The 25,363-nt window shown below is 46.2% G+C and overlaps 1 protein-coding gene across 3 annotated transcripts in view; it reads right to left on the reverse strand.

Annotated features, from left to right (window-relative positions):
• The window catches only part of LOC147709940 (NACHT, LRR and PYD domains-containing protein 12-like), a 521,467-nt gene that overhangs the window by 52,111 nt on the left and 443,993 nt on the right, over positions 1-25,363 (reverse strand). For all 3 annotated transcript variants that reach the window (XM_086928353.1, XM_086928352.1, XM_086928351.1), the window contains exon 9: positions 18,973-19,143. In XM_086928353.1, the coding sequence (XP_086784479.1) occupies positions 18,973-19,143 (171 nt within the window). The remainder of the gene's footprint in view (positions 1-18,972; positions 19,144-25,363) is intronic.

The raw sequence follows: 25,363 nt of genomic DNA on the forward strand, positions 1-25,363 counted from the left end.
ACCAAAAGTGAAGTAGTATCCTATTCTTTCTTGGTGGTCATTCACCTTTTTATTGTTGGCAATTGTCAAAGCATAAACATTTAGAAGACTTGAAAAGACATTATGGACAATCCCAGAGGACTGCACTCAGTGCATAGAGCTATTGCTGACTAGAATGGGAGTCTAATGGAATTGCCAAATGTGCAATCTTAGTTAGCTACGCAGACAGACTAATAAGAATAATCTAGTAATACCACAGGGAGTCATAGTCGAGGCAGGATAAGAATTTAGATACAGTCTACAAGAAGATCAAAGACGATTTAGAAAAAATCGAATGAGGAACGCTAGGAAAAAATAGGTACTCTATATTTAAATTAAAACTTACCGGGGCCAGCAAAGGAGCCCTCGCCTGCCCGATCCTGGCCTGCATCCTATTGAACAGCAGCCTCCTCCTCCTGTGTCCTCTTGCCCCTGGGGGGAGCTGATGTACAACATGAAAGAAAGAAAGACCAGAAAACATTGATGATATTTGTCAACCAAATCAAACATTTCAAAAGAACAATAACAAAATATTTTGGCGAAATAGCAAATAGACCACTATTCCACTGGATATATTGACCGATCTCATGTGGTCTACTAAGTTATTAGTATTGCTTGATTTGCACGCGAAGTGACAAAGTCCATCGTGATTTCAGATCAGCGACAACACTAAAAAGTTTCCTACTACATTAACCAGTCATTAAAATACTCAAACTATCAATCCACCACCACTATTTCTTCTTATCGCCATGTGTACAAAGGAAGGACTGGACTTGAGTCTGTAGGGGCTTATTTAGAAGCCCCTTGCGGCTCTTTTGCTCCATTGTTGCGTGACTTTTGTGACGCAGCGGCAGAACAAAAGAGGCGCCATGGTGCGGCGTATATTAACAACGTGACGCATATGGGAGATGCATCACGTTGTAAAGCCCTGCGCCATCAGGGGGCGTTCCGGCGCAAGGGAGGCCTTTCCTGCGCAGGAACGCATCCTAAAAGTGGCTGAGGGAAATCTATAAGATTTCAGTCACTTTGAGGAAATGATGCGTGACTCAAACCCTGCGCCTGCTTGAAGCAGACGTACGGCTTGACGCAGTATTGGGGATACAGGGCACCCCAGAGCATTGCTGGAGCTGCACCATCGTTGCGACGCAACTCCAGCAATGCGCCGCCTTTACGGCACAGATGCGTAACGCTTTGGTGACGTTTTGGGCCCATGGTGTGCCGCATTGTAAAGACGGCGCACCATGGGTGGTGTGGCGTGGCGCACAATTACTGGCGCATCCCTGCTACTTTGCAGGGATGCGCCGGTAATTAAAAATCTGACCCTTAGTGTCTAGCATTACGCAGTTCTTTAAACTACACTCATACATAATTTCACAGGCCAATGAAATGAACACAAAATCGAAAACAAATAAGCATAGTAGCAACGCTACTGAGAAGGAGAGCAGTGCACCTGAAATGCACAGAACATTTTGAAATATAATTTACCTACAATGTAATCAGCAGCATTAATGCTCTTGGTAAAAAACAAAAATGTGCAATATAATAACACACAGAGCAGGAGAAAACAGAGTAGTAAAGAAATAGCTACTACTACTCACCAAGCCCGGGGATCTCAAGGCCGAGCAGGTCGAGCAGATCGCGTTCCCGGTCTAGGAGACCTGTCCAACAGTGGGTGGCCTGGTTGTAGGTGCGCCGGACCCGACAGTGTTGGTACATGGCCCGGCACACCTTCTCCCACCACTTCCGGCGCTCCTGGATCCCGTACCCGCGAGCGATCTTGCCGCCTGCCATGATGGTCCTGAGGAGGCGGCGCTGAACATAATAAACTAGTGCGGCCACCTCCTCCGGGCTGAAGATCTCCCGGGGTGGGACCTGCTCCCCCCTCAAACGCCCGCACGGGAGCCAGGCACAGGGTGCGGGACCCTTCCCCTTCTCTGGATGCTTCCCGGCTCCCTTTACCATGGTCTGGGCAGAAAGGAAGCTAAATAATAAAGAAAATAGAATAGGGAAGAAGAAAAGAAAAGCGTTTAAAAAAGTAGTTTAAAATTAACCAAAAGTAGCAGAAAACACAAAAATATAGAGCTAGAAAAATAGAGGGATAGATAATAAGTAAAATAGATTAAAAAAAACTTCAAACAAGCAAAGGATGGCAGAGATTCATAGAGGATAGAAAAAGCATGCCTAGAACCATAGCAATGAATGAGAAACAAGATGGCAGCGCCCGTTTATGACCGCCTGGGTAAGTTCGCACGAGATTTTCCGCGCAAACACACGCGAAATTGTACTAGCGAGCCGCACACTTTGCAGATTACACATTGCGCCCGGAAACGGAAATACGTCATGCAAACAAGATGGCCGTGCCCGTGAACGACCGTGAGGGTAACTTTGCGCTGTTGCGCTACAAGCGGCTCGCTAAAACGCACAAAACCTTGCGAACTAACACGCCGCAAAAAAACAAATCGCATATTCGCACAAATTTGCGGCTTCCGAATTCGATCTCGTGCACGTTCATGCCCCGCGAATCCCGGGAAATTGCAGAAAACGAGTTTTGCAAAACTGAAAGCACTCAGCAGGTGCAAAAGTTCAAACTCATCATTAGTAACTATTCCCTGTAGTGCTTCCTGACTGGGGCCCCTCCAGAGTTCAGTTGCTAGTTGCAACAATTGTATGACCCTGCTCTGACCCTCACAGCAGGCTCATAGAATAGCTACAAGTAGGCCACAAAGGTCCTGGAAAAAAAAATTGCACTGCAACAGAAAGCAAATTACAGATAAGGAAGCAGGTGCCAGACTGGAATTTTTAAAACAGTGACACATTAATAAATCAACCCCAAATTAATTCATGTCAGTTGAAGCAGGGCAGGTGTGCTTGCTTTTCCCCCCCATAATCTACAGTGATGATGAACCAGAGGGTGGCATTGATGTACCAGAGGGTGGCATGGGTGAAACAGAGGGTGGCAGTGGTGAAACAGAGGGTGCTGGGAACCTGTGATGATGAACCAGACGTAGAAACAACATAAATGTAAATGTAAATGTACAGGAATTTATATAGCTCAAATCACCGAGCGGTTTCTAAGCGCTTGCTTAGGGAACCCGTCCTGGTATTCCCCTGTGAGATAACCCCGCCAGGGTATCTGCAAGGTGAAAGCCGCGAGGGGCCGTTGTGGAGATTAAGCAAGCTATTTCCCAGAGTCGCAGAGTGTGAACCCGTGAATCGAGTAGGCACCGGAGCGAGAATTGTTGAGTCCATGGACATTTTAGGACTCAAGACCCCGCCGAGCCGGGAATTGAACCCTGGTCCCTGGCTGACCTCTGCTTCCAGGTTTGCCTCCTCTAACCAGTGAGCCACACTTCTCCACATAGTCGCGACCGTTGCGAGCCGACAAGTAAGTTCGCAATTGCAAACTGGTACAAAACCCTCGCGAACTGGCAGAAACCCTTGCGAACACAAAAAAAAATCCGCAAATTCGCGAGAATTTGCGGATTTTGCGGATTGCGAGTTCGCAAATACGCAAATTCGCGAACGCCAGATTTGCAAAATTCACCCACAAACGCTATAGTAAAGAAAGAACTTACCCTTACTTGTCAAAAGACTTTTACCAACCCCAGGGCCAACAACAGGGCAAACTTCAAGGCGAGAGGCAGGGTTTATATCGAGGACAACAGAAAAGGGCAACCTTTTCTGTTACAGACTCAGATACTGACAGCGAGAGAGGGTTGGATCAACACTATAGATTAGGACAAGACCAGCAACAACCTTCCACATCACATCAGCCTTTTATAGCTCAGGACCACAGGGGACAGGGCAAACCATCGAGACAAAGAACAACACGCAGAGGTTGGTCCCGAAACAATTATACACCGGTTTTCCGGCGTACGAAGAATCAATATTATGAAGGGTAAAAGGCAATCAAACAATTCCGATCTTTAATTTGTCTAAACATTCACTGACTGACACACAAATCTCGGTATTATCACAGGGTCTTTCATTTGTTCCAACAAACAGAAGTGAACTGTTCTTGACCAAACTAGAATTGTATAAATTCTTCAGATCTATCCGATTTAAAAATTTCTTTGCAAATAAAATCTCCTTGGCCAATACTGATACAACAGGGTTACATCAAAAATCAACTTTCTTTCCACTAAATGGCATGGTAGCCAAAGAAATAATCACTTTTGAAAACGCAGTGATTACAGAGATAGAGAATTTATTTCAGAAACTTCCCTATGTGAAATATAATCTCACAAAGGATCAACAACTTGCATTGACAGATCTACAGGCATTATATGAGACAATCATTAAGCCAGTCGATAAAGGCGGAGGCATTGTCCTTTGGGACGAGGCGGCTTATAATTTAGAACTTCATAAACAACTTGCAGTAGAAACTAACTACTGCAAACTTAAAGGCAACCCTACTCCTTTGCTAGAGAAAAAGATCTTCGAACTTAGCAAGCTTGGACAGGAAGGGGGATGGCTTAGTGACAAAGAAGCCAGTTTTTTTATCAATCAGGCACCTACGGTTCCGGCAATATATATATTGCCTAAAGTCCACAAGGACGCGACCCATCCACCAGGTCGCTCCATTGTAATTCGATTCTGAAACCTCTGGCAGAATATGCCGATTTCTTCATTTGACCTTTTGCTAAAGAATCAGAACATTATATCAGGGACACCACAGCAGTAATAAACATGGTGGAAAATCTGCCCTTTGATAAGGAAACAGAGCTATTGGTGTCCATGGACATCGAGAGCTTGTACACCAACATTCCTCAAAATGATGTCTTTTTAATTCTGGAGAATTTACTTGAGAGCAAAATAAGACCACGTGCTGTTCCTACAGACTTTATAGTGGAATGCATTCGCATCCCACTCTGTGAGAATTTTTTCATCTGCGATAAGACATTCTATAAGCAAAAGAAAGGGGTAGCGATGGGTGCTATTTTCGCCCCAGATATAGCGAATATTTATGTATCCCAGTTCGAAGAAGAATATATCTATAACATCAACAATCCCTTCGCATCCAGCATACGATGCTGGCTGCGCTATATTGATGATATTTTCTTCATCTGGCGTGGCACCAATGAGACACTCTCCAACTTCCATCAATGGTTGAATACTCAGAACTCCAACTTGCAATTTACAATGATTTAGGACCAGAATAACATGGACTTTCTGGATATCTCAATAAAAGTGAATGAAGAAACATTTCTATATAGCACGCTGTTCACTAAACCAACGGCTAGAAATACACTTTTAAAATACAACAGCCACCATCCCCGGGCCCTTAGAGATGGCCTCCCTTTCGGCCAATTTCTTCACCTGAGAAGAAATTGTACGAGACGTATTGATTATTTCACAGAGGCTCAACAACTTAAGATTAAGCTAAATGCCCGAGGTTACCCGAATAAATTGCTGAAGCTCTCACTAAAACGAGCCTGATATAATGATAGGGAGGCACTTTTAGAGATCAAGACCAAAACAACTGCAACCAAATTAGTCTGCGTCACCACGTTTGGCACAGCAACTAACAAGGTTAAGAAAATAGTTAATAAATATTGGTCGCTCCTATCAAGTATACCAGAGCTCTGTGAAAGACGAATGTTTGCTTTCAAACGTGGTTCCAATTTAAGAGACCCTTTGGTTCATGCGTATAAAGACAAAGATAGCAATCGGTCGGTCACTTTAAATGCAACCAGTGCATAGCCTGCCAAATATCCAGGACGTTTAAGAACTTTTTGATGAATGGAAAGACCATCACTCTTAAAAGCTTCTCTAACTGCAATACAACTAATGTTGTATATTGTATAGAATGTCCTTGTGGATTAAGGTACTTTGGAAAGACAACACAAAAGGTAAAACAACGGATACTACAGCACCAGTCTAGAATCCGATGCCACGTACAGAATGCGCCTCTAGTAAAACACTTCTCACGTGAGAAGCATACTGCTAAGGATTTGACTTGGTGGGTAGTTGAAACAGTGAAACCCACAATCAGACAACCCAACGTTGACAGAATTCTAACCCTCAGGGAACAACGTTGGATTTGCTCTGCAGATTCAGTAAAGAATGGCCTGAATTCTAGCTCTGAGTGGCAAACGTTGGCTTGCCTGCCATGAAATATGTTTTCATCTGGAACCTAGTAAAATGCTTATAAAACACCAGTAGGTTTTATTGACTGTACCCCTTGAGATGGGAATCACATAGAACATCTATATATGTTCACTTAGTAACGAGAACAAATGTGTAGTGTTCCTTTTAAGAACGTGACATTCTCTCTATATCCGGAAGGTACATCAAATTTATGTATAGCGGCCATTCACATTAGCTATAATCTTTCATGACTTCCTCTCTGTCGATTGCGCTATTAGATTTTTTTCTTGCTATTATGCTCTTTTTGATACTTTGAATGTTGATATATTTCGAAATGGACAATGGTTTCATTTTTGTGATTTATGTTGTTATATCATGTTCTTTTTATGTTATGTTACCATGATAATCAATTATTCAAAACTATGTTATTATAATGAATTGTTATCTTGCATGTACCAGATTTTTACATTTGTGTCAGAAATAAGACAATTATGTCCATTACTTTAAATCGTCAACTAAGCATTAAGCTTCAAAGTTACAATTAAGATTAAACATCCTGTATAACAAAATAAATTACGATTGTATGTAGTCCTCATGATGCAATTAGGAAATACATCTAATGTTAAGGTTCACTTTACAAGTCTATGCCTGCATTGCACGATCAATATAGCATGGACGTTTAATATGTTAACCGACATTAAATATACGCACTGATTACCCGATTTAGATCGTAATACAATAACTGTTCTTGCATACATGCGATGTTTTAGGTACTTGTTGTGATAGGAACTTCATTGAAAGATGGCCGATGTGTTCATAGAACACACTACTTGACAAACACCGATACTCGGATGTTTTATTTCCGGGTCATATAGTTTAAAATGCCCCCTGGCTCCTAGCAGTCTTGTCCTTGCAACTAGAGACTGTGAGCTGAGAGATACCAGAGCGGCTACATATTTTCCTTATTGATAGCACTGAAGTAAGTAATCGGGCTAGACGGACTTATAAGGCAGCGCGTATTCAGCCACTATTACTTAGAGAATACATGGTGGCGACCGAATAATGGATGTGGTATCCGATGTTTGTTAAGCCGCTACGGCGTTATGGAGTCCTGCCTACCTGTATTAGCAGCCATTGGTGTCACTACAAGCATATAATTGCAACTTTTACATTTCCTTTCGACTTTTTTAGCACTCAGAAACGTGCCATAAAATTAGCTTTTGACCGCATTTGTGTACATAAAGTTTGGTCAGATAAAATCATACCAGACCATCGGCTTGATGCATGATTAAATCAGCAATTGCCCGATATGTGTATTTTCGATCTTTTGATGTATCAATATAATTGCGAAAGGTCAAGCTTTTATTTGACGCATCACAATAATTGTTGTAGCGCCCAAAAATTAATATCCTCCTGAAACAATAGCGCATAAAGATTGAGACATGCTTGAGTGGACAAGGCATTAACAGCCCATAGGCATATTTTATCGGTTGAACTAAATTTTAAGCAGGTGAATATATTATTTCACTGCAGGTACTCCAATCATCACCGCCCGACTTACAAATAGAATAACTTCACCGATATGCCATCATATAAGCTCTGACTGTATAGAAGAGCTACATCAGGTATGTTGCTCCAAACTTTGCACACCATGTCAATGAACATTTCTCTCAAATATCACATGCTTCAACTGATTTGATTTACACATCTCTATAGATCCCACTGGAGAACTATTCCCAGTTTGAAACATTGCCCAGTCGAAATATCGGCCCCACACTTTGTGTGTATTCAAGTGAGTGAAAGACTACATCTTTCCACATCATAAATCAACTTTGAGTTTAAGAAGTGCTTTCTTTTGGAAAAAGATGAGGTTGATTGTGTAGTTGGAATTGACTTTTTTGCAGGTGAACCATGATATTTGAACCATGTTAGGCTGACTAAAGTAGAGAAGTTCTAATTTAACACACTAATGACTTTTGTAGAGTCCCATCAATAGGATGCGACACACACAGCAGTGCTGTTATGTTAAAAATGTAAATAGCTAGTTGATGTTGTCTTTTTGTTTTGATCGTTACATCAACTTATTGTATGTAATTGTTTTTGCGTAGGGTGTTTTATTTGATGAAAACTTAGTCCTGATGATGGTCTTATTGATGACAACTTACAAGACCGAAACGTCAACATAAAGCATCAACTCCTCAGCCATTTTTTGCACCGAAGGATACCAGGATTCATTTATGATTTTGTTTTTCCTCATTGATCTATGGAGCTGATGTTAATGTTATGAATTATCAATTTTATGTTAATACATTGCTTTTCATGACTTTTTATCCAAAGTTTTGTTCTATTACTTGTCCCCATGAATTCACTTTCTGATTTAAATCAATACAATTGATTTCAAACATAACCTTTCCTGCTGTGTGCTTCTTCTCTTTATATTACATTGAATGTGTTGCTTCGTAAAGAAATCTTTGATTAATATCTTGAGTAATCCTACGGATACACTGGGTTCAATTGCTTAACGAACCTGCAAATAACAGACATTATATGTAGGCTAAATTACCAATGAATGAAATCCCTTGTAGCCACCTTTTACACTGACTACAGGTTCAGGATCAGCCTGACCTGAAGGGTAGGACGACTGTAACCAGTGTCCTGACCGGTTCTTCTTCCAGAGAAACCTCTCCAGTTGGAAGAGTGCAGACCTCTGGAAGGGGGTGCAAAGGGTGGGAGAGCCCATCTCTGACCCCGGTGCAACCTGAGGAGTTAAACCCTGGGTTGGAATGGCGTTCTAGGTGTACCCCTCGCCGGGGGAGGAGGAACCCTAGGAGAAGAGGTAGGGGGAGAAGAGCCTTCCCTGAGACTCCTGGTCTGCCTAAGGGTGTAGACCCTGGGCTGGAGAACCAGTGGCAGTCTAGTCCTGTCTTACAGACAGGAAGAGTGGAGAATGGCTACTATGTGCCAGGGGTTACTACCCCCCGCTCTGCGAATAGGCAAGGACCAGTGGCGCCTGGGTGGCCCAGGGCCTGGTCCTGGCCGCGGACAGCTTGGAAGTACCAGTGGGGTAGCCCAGTTGGTCCAGACAGTGGTTTTAGAAGGAACCCCATGGGTTCATTGTGGCTTAGAACCGGAGGGTGTCCCTGCAGTTGCGGGCCCGCGTCCGTGCTCTATCGCCCCAAGCAAGGAAGTCCATTACGGTGGTGATTGGTCTCCCCTGCGTTTTGGCTGGAAGGGGGTTGTGTTGGACTTGGCCCTCTGGCAGGTTCACCCCTAAAACTTTTTGCTTTTATTATGTGATTTGGTGGTAGTGATTTTTAGTTTCTGTGCACTTTCACTTTGTCCCAGTGGAAAGTGCGTGCGCACTCTAAGTGCGTGGAGTAAGGTTGGCCTGCCCTCCCATAGGAATGCATGGGGAATGTATGTGTCCCTGGTAGTTCCTGATGCGTGGGGTGTGCAGGTTTGAGTCTGGTATGTGCGGACTTGTGTGATTGAATGCTGCACAATGATGTATGTGGCGTGTACGTGTCTAGTGTGGAAGTGCCACTTCTAGACATGGCTGTGAGTGTGCTGTAAAGGTGCTGGCGTGTGATTGGCTGGGTCTGGCTGGGATGCCAGGCTCCATGAGTCATGATGGGTCTGCCCGGTGGTGAGTGTGGAGATTAGCATGCTGATGGCTGGGGAGGAGTGCACCTGGGTCCTGAATAGGGCTGGGCTTTCCCCACACAATGCTGGCTCCACCCCCTGTGGTGCGTCTAACGACCCTAGCCCTGCCAGTGAATAGAGTGAGGGGCTGAGCACATCAGGAGTGCTCACAAACCAGCTGCGATTGGTTTTTCCCCTCACCCTGAAGCCAGACAAAGGAATTCAATGTATAAAAAGGGGCTGTGTCCCCATGAAAGGTTGTTCTCTTCTTGGATCCTGTTGCTGAGGGGGGCTACTGCTGGGCGTCAGGAGGACCACCACTGGGGATTGCCTCCCTGCCTAGGAGGACCCTGTGAGCTGGCTCTGGGCCCAGCCTTGCCCCCCACCTGAAGGAGTTGGTTGCTGACTTTGGGGGCCTGAACTTTACCCTAGCGCTTGGGAGGAGTGCTTTATATTGGCCCCTAGCGCTTGAGAGCGCTTAATTTTGTCGTAGTGCTTGGGAGCACTTTATTTGTCACAGCCGGTGCCAACCCGGCATTTGCCCCCGCATACCTGCCGATTTTAAAGTCCCCTGGCAGGTGCCCACCCCGCCAGGGACCTTGCCGCTATTTCTTGTGGCCCCCCAGCGAGTGCCCACCTCGCTTTATATTTAAATTAGAGGGAGCCCAACCCTCGTAGCACCGAGTTCACTGCCGCAGCCCCGGAGTGTTTTTAAACATTGCCGGGCCGCTGCCTAGTGCGACCCGGAAGTGCCCGCCTCCCTGCTTGGGACCGCGCTGTCATTGGCGGCCACCCGAGGCAGGAAGCCAGGCAAAACAAGAGAAGACGCTGGCCGGGCTCGGGAGCAGTACGGGAAGCAAAGCGAGGCTCCCATGAAGTGAGGCGAGCCCCGCCGGCAGCAAGGACCCGCCCGAGCACCAGAAGTCACCACTTGTTTCCCGGGTCCCAAGAGGCTCAGGCGGCACCTTCGTTGAAGAGCCCCGAGATGCTTGAGGCGCCATATTTGTTGTGTGAGGCCCACGGGGGCCCCAGGGGGCCTCTCTTCCTTCCAAGTCCACCGAGGGGACTCCGACGATTTCCAGGGGCACAGTTGTGTTATCCCGAGCCCAAGAGGCTCACAGCCCACATCGCGTTTCAAGCCTGAAAGGCTCAGGGGGCATTAGTAGTTTGAGCCCAGAGAGAGGCTCCAGTGCCCCACAGTTGGTTTAGAGCCCCGAGAGGTTCTGGAGTGCTGCAGTGTATTTGTGAATAGAGCGGCCCTGGTTGACAGCGGGCCGCTCCCACAGACTTTGGGGTCATTTATTGTTTGCAAAGCCCACGAGGCTCGTCCACGATCCTGGGGGCATTTGTTGTTTGAGCCCTGAGAGGCTCCAAAGGAGGCATATCTCTTTTATCTAGAGCCCACGAGGCTCGAAGTGCATACTTTGTTTCCAAGTCCCCAGAGGGGGGCTCCCCACAGAATTGGGCGATATTTCTTCAGAGCCTGCGAGGCTCAAACAGGGCACATTGTTTACGAGCCCTGAGAGGCTCTTGGAAGCCACAGTTGCTCAAGCCCAGAGAGGCTCAGGGGAACATTCTATTTGTTCAGAGCCTGCGAGGCTCCAACGCTGGCCCCATCAGTGTCTACACAGCTGCCCAGCACTTAGTGGTCAGCTGCTAAGTTTAGGCTCCCCTGACTTTTGGACACAGGGCGTCCTAGCCCCAACAAGGCCAGTTGGCCTAGGGACAGTCACAGGTGGTTGCAATTGTGTTTTTCTGCACCTCTGAATGTGTTTTTATGCGTCATGTGCCTTGTTCTTACACCTCTAAATGTGTTGTTTATGCATCATGTGTTTTCCTTCCCTACACCTCTGAATGTTTATGCATCATGTATAATGTTCCTATGCTTATACCCCTAAATGTATGGTGATACTTAGGTGGTTGTTTTTCTCCTAGTACAGGTGGTGCTAGTGAGGTCCTGGTTCCCTGCGTATCATTCTCCTAAGGTGGTTAGGTTTGCGTAGGTGGTATTTACCTGTTACCAGTAGTTACTGGTTGCGTGCTAAAGTGATTTATACCCTATGTTCTAAGTGCTAATTCTAACAGTATTTCTAGTTCTAAAAGTGCTGATTCCTGACAGTGGTCCAGGTGCCCCTGTCTTGTACATATCCCCAGTAAATTCTGCCCGTGCCTGTTGGCACATTGTAAAGTGTGTGTTTTTATCTAATGTGTTTTGGTGTATTACAAAGGCTATTTTTATAGATAACCTTGTGTGGAGTTTCCTTTGTGGTGGGCCTTGGGTGTTGTTGCTGGGGGTGCGTGCGCAAACACTTAACTCACATTGCCTCCAAGTTTAGCCTTACTGCTCGTGCTACGTTACCAAGGGGGTGAGTAGGGGTTATCTTGGCGTGTAACTCCCTTGCCCTTGCCCTGACGTGGAAGTGGTTGTCTCTGACTGACTTTGGCGCAAGACCTGGCCAGCCAGGGATCCCATTTCTAACAATCCCATCTAAGACAAGCCAAGCAGTGATATTCACAAATGTCTGGTCCGTCTTCATTCTGTGTGATGAGGAGTGGGGAGCCAAAGTTCCATCAATCAGTCTAATCGTAGATCCTTCTTTAACATAGTGGCCGTTCACAATAAGGAAAAAATATACCACAAATGCAATGGAAATGAACAAAACATTTTTAAAAACACTAGCTAAATGTAAGTCCAAGGGGGTCTCAAAAAATGTTTCTTAAACTAAACAGCAAAAAACAAAACTTTTGAAGGGGACTTCAGTGTGGTAGAGTCAGTGTCAAATGAAAAACGTGATTGACTACCCACACAGGTCTCCAAATCAGGCATGTACAAGTCACTGGGGTAAGTGTACTCAGTAGCATTGAGTGGATCACCAGCTGGTGGATTCAATAAAGGATTAGTAACTGTATTCATCTTAATGGTAACATCATTCCTGGCAATAGGTGTCTGAGCCAAAACAGACTGTTCTTGTACCCTGCACACCAAGCACAGGAACTGGATCTCGATAGGAGGGGCCGCATTCCTTCTTGTTTTCGACCTTCTCTCGGACCAGTTCTCCAACCTGGGGTAGCCAGACAACTACTGGGGTCTGCAACGCAGCATCAGAAGTGGAGGGCAAATTTTCCTTTGCAAGACTGTCTCAGGTCTTTTGCAGATTCTGGAAAACAGTACAGTGTTCATCTATGTCAAAGGGTGCAGTTGACGCCGCTTGGTCTAGACCCTCAAGGTCTGGAACAAACACTTTGATACCAAAGAGCACCGAGAGACCTTCTAGGGAGATTAGTAAGGGCACGTTGAACGCTATTGAGGTGGGCGAGCCAGTTCCGACCTGTATTTAATATCTTAGCTGTCAAGGATTGCTTTAAGACACGGTTCATCCGCTCCACAACACTGTTGCCCTCAGGCCTGTATGGAGACGAAAATTTGACCTGGACCCCCAATAACCTCATGGCATCCTTGTATGCTTTAGAGGAAAACACCGGACCCTGGTCCGAATTGAAGGTACCACATGCAAAAATTCCCACAAAGACACGCAAATCCCTTACGACAGTTCTGGAATCAGCACTGCGTTATGGTCAAACCCAGACAAAGCGCATGCAAGAATCAACTGCAACTAAGATGTACTTATACGCAGTTTCAGATGAGAAAGGACCGCAGTGATATAAGTAAACACAACCAAGTGGTCTATTAGATATAGACAACTGCGTCTGGGGTTGGTGCGCAGCAGAAGAAGGCTTAATCTGCTGGCAAATGTCACAAAGAAGAATATAATCATGCGTTTGTTTGTACAATCCGTGCCACCAGTAACGTTGTTGAAGGAGAGACACAGTAGCCGACACGCCAGCATGCGCGGACGCCATACCCTCATGGGCTGCTGTAATCAAAGTCTGCCTGCGGTCCACGTTGGGAATCAGCCTTTCACCAATGTTGGTAATTCTCAAATAAGGAACTTTATCAGGACTTAAATGATAAGAGTATTTAGAAGGGAAACCTCTTGGGTATTTACCTCCCTTCTCTGTTGCAGCAATAGCTGCCAAGATGTCATCATCAATCTTACTTTTGGAACGTGTAATTGCTGCTACTGAATATGCTGCAACTGCGGTCTTGGTGGCTTCATCCGCAAGACTAATGCCGGCAGCATGAACTCCAACATGCTGGTTACCAAGAGTATGAATTACAAAGACGAGTGGCAACCGCTCTTTAAGTTCAGCCACTCGAACCCAGATCTTATTATGTTTTCTTGTACTGCCTTTGGAATCACGATAATCATTTTGAGTACAAAAGTGTAAATTGTCATTGTATGATTGAACACAGTAGTAAGAGTCACTTATGATAAGAGTAGTCACACCAGGGTCTGCGTACTCCAATGCAAGCATCAGAGCACAAAGCTCTGCCAATTGGGTGGTACAGTCCCCTAATGTCTGTGTATGCACGACATCGGACTTGAACTTACCGTTCACTATAGTACCAACCACAACAAAGCAGGCCGCAGAAAATGCGTGTTTTGAACCAGTCACGGGCTGTGCCGACCTATCAGTGTAAATGATACAATGGAAATCTTCCAAAGGGTGCATAGTCAGAGGAGCTGGGTGAAGTAATTCATACTGCAAAAACTCCCGTGTCTGCAAAGAGGCGAAAAAAATGAATGTGACATCCGGAGATGTCAAAGACGTAACCCATTGTATCCACCTAGGCTGCAAAGCTTTAGAATTTGGTGCACTGGCTTTTGTCACTGCCTCTAAGGCAGGGTACGGAGAAACTACCAAAATGTGTTTTCCCTGCGACAGTGCCCGTTCTTTGGAAATCGCCATCTGCACTGCTGCCAACATTTTTCCACAGTGGAAAACCGTAATTCAGCAGAAGTGTACAAGTGCACAAGACTTGAGCGATAGGGACTGTGGCACCCTCATTAAAAGTAAGGTAAGTGAGACCCACCACCCCAGAGACAATACTTATCACCAGGTTCGTGTGGTTCTCACGAGTCAACAAGAATTTAGATTCTAGAAGATCAGCCTGCAAAGATTGCAAAATGGCTGAGCGTGTAGGCAGCCAGCAAGATTTGGAGAAATTAGGTTGTACCAAGGCGTAAAGAGACTTGATACGCCGGGCATATTCAGGAATGTAAGAACACCCGAAATTCAAGAAGCCCAGTAAGGACTGCAATTTCTTCAAGATTGTCGGTGCGCGCAGCCGTAAGCACTTCTCCAGAAAGTGAGGAGCCAAACCTCGACCTTCATTGTTGAGCTCGTAGCCCAAGAACAACACTGTAAACTCTGCAATGTGTGACTTTGCAAAGTTGAATTTGTGTAACCGAAGTCCGCAAACGGACAAATTATGCGGTCAACGCGACACAGATACGAACATACATCTGGGTCGAGTTTCTCTAGGAGAGAGACTATGCGGGTGGCAAATACGCCTGGACTGTTTTCATAGCACATCACCAAACGACAAAAGTGGCGTGGTAAAAGCTGTCCATTGACTACTAATAGAGGACAGGTTGTGGCCAAAAAAGCTATTGGATATGTCAAGTGTGGTTTTAAACATTTTGCGTACAAGACTATCCACAGGGGCAGAACTGTGAGTGTTTTGTACCGCGCACGTACGACAATGTGAGTTTAAGTGCCGGTAATCCAACACCAAATGGTACGAGGCATCAGGCTTAGTCACAGTAAAAAAAGGGTTATTCATCTGAGACACACATGTTTCAATCACATCTTGATATTCTAATTGTTCAAGGATTTCTGACACGGGAGCTTTCGCTACACGCCGCATGGGGTATTGGAGTTGAGGCTGTGGCATAGACCACAATGGTATCTCATGTTGGGGGGAAAATTTGTCCCATCCACAGTGAGTACGGTACAAAGCTGGTGCAAGCACCTTAGCCCAATCTTCTGCGAAACGCTGGGCCTGCTCCCTCGGCACTGTGTGTGCGAAACTCGGGAGGATCACAAAAGGTGGGAGCCAGTCGACCTCCGCCAACAAAATGTCATAAGTAGTAGTCAGATTTTCCAAATAAAACCTTCTATAGAACGTTATATGTCACCTTCATTTAAAAGGTCATCTTCAAAAAGCCTTTTAGGGGGAGCCACTCTAGTGTCAGCTGTCTCTACTACAATGAAGGTGTCAGTCGCGGTCACCTTCAGTAGTGGACGCAGCGTCTCTCGTACGAATGTAATCTCCGCCGCGTCAGCGCCCATGTCAGATTCCGAAGCTGCGTTTTCACTATCTGTGGCATATCTCGCTGTTAAAGCTGCAACTTTCTTCTTTTGAAACTGAGGTGTTTGACGCGGTGTGTCGTCCTGCTTGCCTTTTCCGTCGGCCTTGAGGGGCTGCTCATGGCTCTGTTGCGTACTCTGTCCTCTGCTGTCGTCTCCTCCACCGGTTGGTGAGACCGATGTTTCCTGCAAAGAGCGAGGAGAACGTTGATCAGGAACCTGAAATCTTTCAGGTGACTTAATTGTAGTGCGCTCAGTAGGCACAGGCACTGGCAAAGCAGGACGGGACCCCTGTTTCTGCTGCTGCTTCCCCGGTTTCTTATTCGTACTCCAATTTTGTTTCGGAACGTTCTGGCGATTATCTTTATCAGAAGACGCCAACTGAGTTTGCTGCTGAGTTTCTTTTTAGCGAAAGACTTAACACCCAAACTATTACGCCAAATGGCCTTATAAACTTCCGTAATAATTCTCGGTAACTGACGGGGTTTCTCTACCTCTGGAATATAGTGTAACGCTTTAGACACCTGGAAGCTTACCACATCTCCCTTAACATTAGCAAGGACAAGTGCGAACCATATCAAACGCTCCCAGGAGTCACATTCCGAATTCAACAGCCGCCTCTGGCCTGTGTTAATCTTGAACGCGCTTAATGACAGAGGGTAGGATAGCCATAGATTGTGTGCTGAAGCATCTAGTATAACCTGCTGCAAAAATTACACCCCATGTGGTACAGTCAGCTACGTCTGGCACTAAGTCTTTCTGCAAACTAATGGTCAGGATCCTGTGTTTTTCCACAGGAGTGGTATTAGGAAAAACCAGTTGGTCAAATTTCTCGGCAAGCCAGAAAGGCATCTCATCCTTATCCTGGGGACGCTTGCCCATAATCGCATTAACCATAACGGGACTTAGCTTCATCCCATTCGGTCCAACTGGATGTGCCGCACCTCCAGGGGCCCCACCCGGGAGGTTGCGAAAAATATAATGTACCAGACCCCATATAACAGTTACCGCAGAAGCATAAAGTGGCCGCAATTCAACAGCTGAAAGCCGCGCTGCATTAGGGTGCGGAGTATAACCAGCTAATACAGGCCAGGAAGCTCCTGGAATCGACAACGGTCACATTGTGACTGCTGGGAGCATGTGGGGGAGGGCACCATTAAACCAAATGCTGCGCTGCCAAGCAGAAATCTTAATTTCCTATGTTCTATATGGAGTGTCTTCCGCAGGCACAGCAGTGTGTGTGTAAGAATGAAACACATTAGTATTAGCAACAATCACAGAAAATTTAACCAAAGAGTAAAATAGCTCAAACGAGTGTGCCGCATCAGCAGATACATCAAAAACCACTGCCATGCCTTCTAAGGTGACGTTGTTATCCTGCAAGTGTTTGCACACAGCCAAGCGACTGTATACTGGGATTTCAGCGGCCATAACGACACAGAAATAAATAGTACAATGCAAAGAATTAAAGCACAACTGGGTAGTAATTCAAACAAAACCCGTTTTAAATTATCAGGCTTGAATAGACCTATTTAACGATAGGCAGGTTTATCCCTGCACCACTGTCAACTGGAAACAATAGTGAGGGGGTCGTGGACTGATATAAGCACTACTCGAGAGTCTCAAATTAAGACCACAGCGTTAGGTGCCCCATGTCGCAAGGATTCTGCTCCCACACAGAACTGTGCACAGAGAACCAGGACCTCAGTGAATTGTGGTTTACCAGAACTCACCTTAGTGCCTAGAAAACCCTAACCAGCTAGAATCAGTGTCATATTAGCTCTTCATCCTATAGCAAAGCCACCAATGATTAGACAACCCAGAACATGCGACCTAGGATAAACTCTGGAATGGTGGGAAATGAGAACATTCTTTCGTTATACTCTAATACCAGTCCACAACAGGAGTAAAAAAGGGACACAGGTAAGGTTAAAATATGTATTTTAATGATGTGCTCTCAGGTGCAGTATCTTTGACAACATAAGCAGACATATGATCAGAAATAATATGGTCAGCATTGTTACAATTCCATAAAACACAAAGGGAGAAATCATATTACAAATTGATGGTGAAAACAGGTCGTATAGCACCTAGTTAAAACATCCTCCCTAGCTAGGAACTATGTTTTATAAACTAAAGAAGTTCTCTTAGGCTTGTTTGGGGGACCCCCATACCCCTAAGATCAGCAGTAGTGAATCACATCAGGAACAGCAAAAACTCTCTGCAGCACTGGAAACGACAATCTTCCAAGTGTGTGAAATCATGGATGTCATATAATAATAAAGGTGCCAGAATTTCAGTGTACTTCGCAGCTGCCCTGTGTTGTGTCTAACTAAGTGAGCCGATCAGTTTGAACAACAGCTACTATGTTATGATAACCTTGGTGGCTCGGGCACTCACTGTGCAGACTAGGGTCACGATGTAAGTCTAGGGAGGTCAAAACAAGTGTTTCTCATGTGAAGACATTCACATAGCTTAACTTACAAAAACAACTATATGCAGTGTCATGTGCAAAAGCAGCAAAAGGTAAAATGGCCTTTCAACGTTCTAAAAACCCATGCTAACATAACAATGTGTGCAAACCAGGCTTAGGCCACACTACAAGAGTGAACCGGAAGGAAAAGGGAAATGTTTAAAGATCAAGAGTGAATTGTTTGGATCGGAAAAGGAATCTTCGGAAGATGAGTTGGATATACACAGTGACTCCTCACTCTGTAATAGGAGGGTCCCCATTTAATGTCACTGAAAAGCAGAGAGCGGTCCCTAAACAATCACTGGTAAGGTGGGCCTGTGGTGCACGGAACAAAGCAGTGTAAAGGAATGACTCAGACATGCATCCTTTGGGAACACTATTCTATTCCATTCTTGGGTTGCTGATACTACAAATCCTCCTGCAAGACAAACATGTGGAGGAGAGAGGCTCTACTGATGGCCAATAAAGACAAAGAAAAATAGAAAATGCAGATGATACAGAAAAGCTAACCTCCACCGCCCTCTGCTCCTTACGTGATTTTCAGCAGCCGGGTGTCTGGGTGCTTCAGGGCGTCAGAGATCAGGGTCGCACCAGCGTCACCCAGTCTATTGCGAGTCAACTTCAGTTCCAGCAAAGAGCGGCTGCAGCGAAGGGCAGTGGGCAGAGCTGCACAGGAAGCACCGGATATCAAAAACTCACTGAGGCTAAGAAGGTGCGAGAAAGAGAAGGAGGGGTAAATAAAACACTCATTCTATAGATTTATTGCTAAGAGTAATTAAAAACATGGTATAAATAATCAAAACAGCAGCTGTCACGGTTCAGTACTCTCTGATCAGACGTGTACAAGAAAAGCTAATTCCTCCCACTGTCAAATGGATGGTCAGTCAGGGGCTGTCAAACTTTTTCCTTTAGTAGTGGGAAAAATAGGTGAATGAGACCCCTTGTAAAGACATCCTCCTTCTATTCACCCAGGTACAGTACGGATGCTTGGTGTTATAGTACTGAGTCTCACAGAGGGCAGCCCACCCAGGTACAGTACGAACTCTTGGTGTTATAGTACTGGGTCTCACAGAGGGCAGCCCACCCAGGGACAGTACATATGCTTGGTGTTATAGTACTGGGTCTCACAGAGGGCAGCCCACCCAGGGACAGTACATATGCTTGGTGTTATAGTTCTCACAGAGGGAAGCACACAAAGGTACAGTGTGTATGCTTGGTATTATATTACTGGGTCTCACAGAGGGCAGTCCACCCAGGTGCAGTACAGATGCTTGATGATATAGTACTGGGTCTCAGAGGCTAGTCCACCCAGGTACAGTATGGAGGCTTGGTGATATAGTACTAGGTCTCAGAGGGCAGCCCAACCGAGCACAGTACAGATGCTTGGTGTTATAGTACTGGGCCTCACTGACGGCAGCCAACCCGGATACAGTACTGATGCTTGGTGTTATAGTACTGGGTCTCACAGAGGGCAGCCAACCCAGGTACAGTACGGATGCTTGGTGTTATAGTACTGGGTCTCACAGAGGGCAGCCCACCCAGGTGCAGTACAGATGCTTGGTGTTATAGTACTGGGTCTCACAGAGGGCAGCCCACCCAGGTGCAGTACAGATGCTTGGTGTTATAGTACTGAGTCACAGAGTACAGCCCACCCAGGTGCAGTACAGACGCTTGGTGTTATAGTACTGGGTCTCACAAAGGGCAGCCAACCCAGGTACAGTACGGATGCTTGTTGTTATAGTACTGGGTATCACAGAGGGCATCCCACCAAGGTACAGTACAGATGCTTGGTGTTATTGTACTGGGTCTCAAAGAGTGCAGCCCACCCAGGTACAGTATGGATGCTTCATTTTATAGTACTGAGTCTCACAGAAGGCCGCCGACCCAGGTACAGTACAGATTCTTGGTGTTATAGTACTGGGTCACACAGAGGGCAGCCCACCAAGGTACAGTACATATGCTTGGAGATATCGTACTGGGTCTCCGAGGGCAGCTCACCCAGGTACAGAACGGATGTGTGGTGTTATATTACTGGGACATACAGAGGGCAGCCCACCAAGCTATAGAACAGATGCTTGGTATTATAGAACTGGGTATCACAGAGGGCAGCCCACCTAGGTATAGTACAGATGCTTTGTGTTATGGTACAGGGTCTCATAGAGCACAGCCCACCCAGGTGCAGTACGAATGATTGGTGTTATAGTACTGGGTCTCAGAGGGTTTGCTTCCCAGGTACAGTATGGATGCTTGGTGTTATTGTACTGGTTCTCACAGAAGGCTAGCCACCCAGGTACAGTACGGATGCTTTGTGTTATAGTACTGGTTCTCACAGAAGGCAACCCACCCAGGTACAGTATGGATGTTGGTTTTATAGTACTGGGTCTCAAAGAGGGCAGCCCACCTGGGTACAGTACGGATGCTTTGTGTCATAGTACTGGGTCTCACAGAGAGCATCCCGCCCAGGTACAGTACGGATGTTTGGTGTTATAGTACTGGGTCTCACAGAGGGAAGCCCACCAAGGTACAGAACAGATGCTTGGTGTTAATCGTACTGGAACGCACAGAGGGCCGCCCACCAAGGTACAGTACGGATGCTTGGTGTTATTGTACTGGGACTCACAGAGGGCTGCCCACCAAGGTACAGTACGTATGCTGAGTGTTATATTACAGGGTCTCACCAAGGGCAGCCAATCCATGTACAGTATGAATGCATGGTGTTATAGCACTGGGTCTCACAGAGGGCGACCCACCCAGGTACAGTACGGATGTTCGTGTTATAGTACTGGGTCTCACATAGGGCACCCACTCAGGTACAGTACAGATGCTGGGTGTTATAGTACTGGGTCTCAAAGAGGGCAGCCCATCCAGATAGAGTACGGATTCTTGTTGTTATAGTACTGGGTCTTACAGAGGGCAAACCACCCAGGTACAGTATGGAGGCTTGGTGATATAGTACTGGGTCTCAGAGGGCAGCCTTCCCAGGTACAGTACAGATGCTTGGTATTATAGTACTTGGGTTTCAGAGGGCAGCCCACCCAGGTACAATATGGATGCTTGGTGTTATAGTACTGGGTCTCATAGAGGGCACCCCACTCAGGTATAGTACGGATGCATGGTGTTATAGTACTGGGTCTCACAGATGGCGGCCCACCCAGTTAAAGTATGGATGCTTGGTGTTACAGTAATGTGAGTCACAGAGGGTAGCGCTCCCATGTACAGTACCGATGCTTGGTAATATAGTACTGGGTCTCACAAAGGGAAGCCCACCCAGGTACAGTACAGATGCTTGGTGTTATAGTACTGGGTCTCACAGAGGGCGGTCCAACCAGGTACAGTACGGATGCTTTGTGTTATATAGTACTGGGTCCCACAGAGGGCCACCGACCCAGGTGCAGGTTGGATGCTTGGTGTTATAGTACTGGGTCTCATAGAGGGCAGCCCACCAAGTTACAGTACATATGCTTGGAGATATAGTACTGGGTCTCAGAGGGCAGCCCACCCACGTGTAGTATGGATACCTGGTTTTATAGTACTGGGTGTCACAGAGGGCAAACCACCCAGGTACAGTTGGGATGCATGCTGTCATAGTACTGGGTCTCACAGAGGGCAACCCACTCAGGTACAGAACAGATGCTTGGTGTTATAGTACTGAGTATCAAAGAGTGCAGCACACCCAGGTATAGTACAGATTCTTGGTGATATAGTCCTGGGTCTCACATAGGGCGGTCCACCCAGGTACAGTACGGATGCTTGGTGTTATAGTACTGGGTCTCACAGAGGGCGGCCCACCCAGGTACAGTATGGATGCTTGGTGTCATAGTACTGGGTCTCAAAGAGTGCAGCCCAGCCAGGTACAGTACAGATGCTTGGTGTTATTGTACTGGATCTTAGAGGGCAGCCCACCCAGGTACAGTACAGATGCCTGGTGTTATAGTACTGGGTCTCAGAGGGCAGCCAACCCAGGTACAGTTCAATGCTTGGTGTTATAGTCCTGGGTCTCATAGAGTGCAGCACACCCATGTACAGTATGGATACTTGGTATTATAGAACTGGGTATCACAGAGGGCGTCCCACCCAGGTACAGTACAGATGCTTGGTGTTATAGTACAGGGTCTCATAGAGGACAGCGCACCTAGGTACAGTACGGATGCTTGGTGTTATAGTACTGGGTCTCATAGAGGGTGACCCACCCATGTGCAGTATGAATGATTGGTGTTATAGTACTGGGTCTCATAGAGGGCAGCACACTCAGGTACAGTACGGATGCTTGGTGTTATAGTAATGGGTCTCATAGAGGGTGACCCACCCAGGTGCAGTACATATGCTTGGAGATATAGTACTTGGTCTCAGAGGGCAGCCCACCCATGTACAGTATGGATGCGTTGTGTTATATTACTGGGAAACACAGAGGGCAGCTCACCCCGGTATTATACAGATGCTTCGTTTTATAGTACAGGGTCTCAGAGGACAGCCCACCCAGGTACAGTACGGTTGCTTGGTGTTATAGTACTGGGTCTCAGAAGGCTTGCTACCCAGGTACAGTACTGATGCTTGGTATCATAGTACTGGGTCTAACAGAGTGCAGTCCGCCCGGGTACAGTACGGATGCTTGGTGTTGTTGTACTGGGACTCACAGAGGGCCACCGACCAAGGTACAGTACGTATGCTTGGTGTTATATTACAGGGTCTCACCGAGGGCAGCCAACCCATGTACAGTATGGATGGCTGGTGTAATAGTACTGGGTCACACAGAGGACTGCCCACCCAGATACAGGACAGATGTTTGGTGTTATAAGCCCATGCATGTACAGTACAGATGCTTGGTTTTATAGTACTGGGTCTCATAGATGGTGGCCCAACTAGGTTCAGTACAGATGCTTGGTATTATAGTACAGGGACTCACAGAGGGCAGCCCACCCAGGTACAGTATGGATTCTTGGTGTTATAGTAATGGGTCTCAGAGTGCTGCCCACCCAGGAACAGTATGGATGCTTGGTTTTATAGTACTGGGTTTTATAGTGGGTGGCCCACGCCAGTTCAGTAGAGATGCTTGGTGTTTTATTACCGGGTCTCATAGAGGGCAGCCCGCCATGGATGCTTGGTGTTATAGCACTGGGTATCACAGAGGGCAGCCCACCCAGGTACAGTATGGATGCTTGGTATTATAGTACTGGGCATCACAGAGGTCGGCCCACCCAGGTACACAATGGATGCTTGGTATTATAGTACTGGGTCTCAAGGGGCCGCCCACCCAGTTACAGTACTGATGCTTGGTTTTATAGTACTGGGTCTCATGGAGGGTGGCCCACGCCGGTTCAGTAGAGATGCTTGGCGTTTTAGTACTGGATCTCATAGAGGGCATCCCACCCAGGTATAGTATGGATGATTGGTGTTATAGCACTGGGTATCACAGAGGGCGGCCCACCCAGGGACAGTATGGATGCTTGGTGTTATAGTCCTGGAGTCCCGCCATCTTGCACTGCGAGACTTTGAGATCACGCAAATACGTCATAAGGGCACGCGATCACATATCGCGAGAAAAAACAATAGCGAACACATAGATGAGAGGCGCATCTGACATCCGGCGGGAGATTCAAACAGCTCGCTTTCCCGAAGTCGCAAAAATTGTAATTCTGCACAAAAAATCTATCGCTTGCACATAAACCTTCTGAAAATGATGATTTGATCAGAATAACTCCTCCGATTGACATTTGGCTGCACTTTTTTGTGCAAGAAGTCTATTTTTGTGGGGCTGGGATGAAGGAAGTGCCCCAGAGTCTCCAACTTCATGTTCTTGCTCCTCCCAGTGCTTTGTCCATGTCCTAGTCACTTTTCATTTGGATCTGGAGCTGGAAAGATTACTCTTTGTGGCTGCTGCTGGATATTTGTATTTGAGGAATTTTTGTTTGGATCACTTTTGGATTTGAGATTTTACAAGTAAGTTAGTGTTGTTTGTTTGGGGCATTGCGGTGCTGCAACTACAATTTATAAACTTTTTCATAACTTTAAAAAAAATATATTGTGGGTAGCCACAGTATCCAATAGGCCCAGGGTTAGTCATGGGTGCATGATACAACTGTTTCTGTGAGTTTTGTTGCACTTAAATATCATTTACCGCATGGATGGCATGGAATTGAATAGCTCACTGTTATATGTGGAAGTTTTTTGGACCAAGTCTTTCTGTGGGGTCTCTTGAATTTAAAAATCATTTAGGGCATGAATGGCATTGGATTGAGGTGATTTTTGTGTGTATTTCGTTTTTTTATGGGTGGTGTAGGGGCCTGGTCCAGGGCCTGGCTATGTGGGTGGGGGTCTATGGGCCATTTTGAAGCCGGGCATTGTGCTTTCTGCCATAGGCCTGCACCCAGTCTGCCTTGCTTTCATCCATTATAACCAGGGGTAGTCAGTGGTGCATGAACCAAGTCTTTCTGTGGGGTCTCTTGAATTTAAACACCATTTAGGGCATGGATGGCATTGGATTAAGGTGATTTTTGTGTGTATTTCGTTTTTCTATGGTTGTTGTTGGGGCCTGGTCCAGGGCCTGGCCACGTGGGTGGGGGCCATTTTGAGGCCCGGTCCAGGGCCAGGCCATGTGGGTGGGGGTCTAGGGGCCATTTTGAAGCCAGGCAGTGTGCTTTCTACCATAGGCTTGCACCCAGTCTGCCTTGCTTTCATCCATTATGCCCAGGGGCAGTCAGTGGTGCATGGACAAAGTCTTTCTGTGGGGTCTCTTGAATTTAAACTTTATTTAGGGCATGGATGGCATTGGATTGAGGTGATCTTTGTGTGTATTTCGTTTTTTTATGGGTGTTGTTGGGGCCTGGTCCAGGGCCTGGCCATGTGGGTGGGGGGCATATTGAGGACAGGCAGTTTTTGCCATAGGCTGGCAAGCTTGCGGGCCAGTAGGCCTAGGGTTATGAATGG

The sequence above is a fragment of the Lissotriton vulgaris genome, chromosome 6 (assembly GCF_964263255.1).
Source record: "Lissotriton vulgaris chromosome 6, aLisVul1.2, whole genome shotgun sequence".
Classification (NCBI taxonomy): Eukaryota; Metazoa; Chordata; class Amphibia; order Caudata; family Salamandridae; genus Lissotriton; species Lissotriton vulgaris.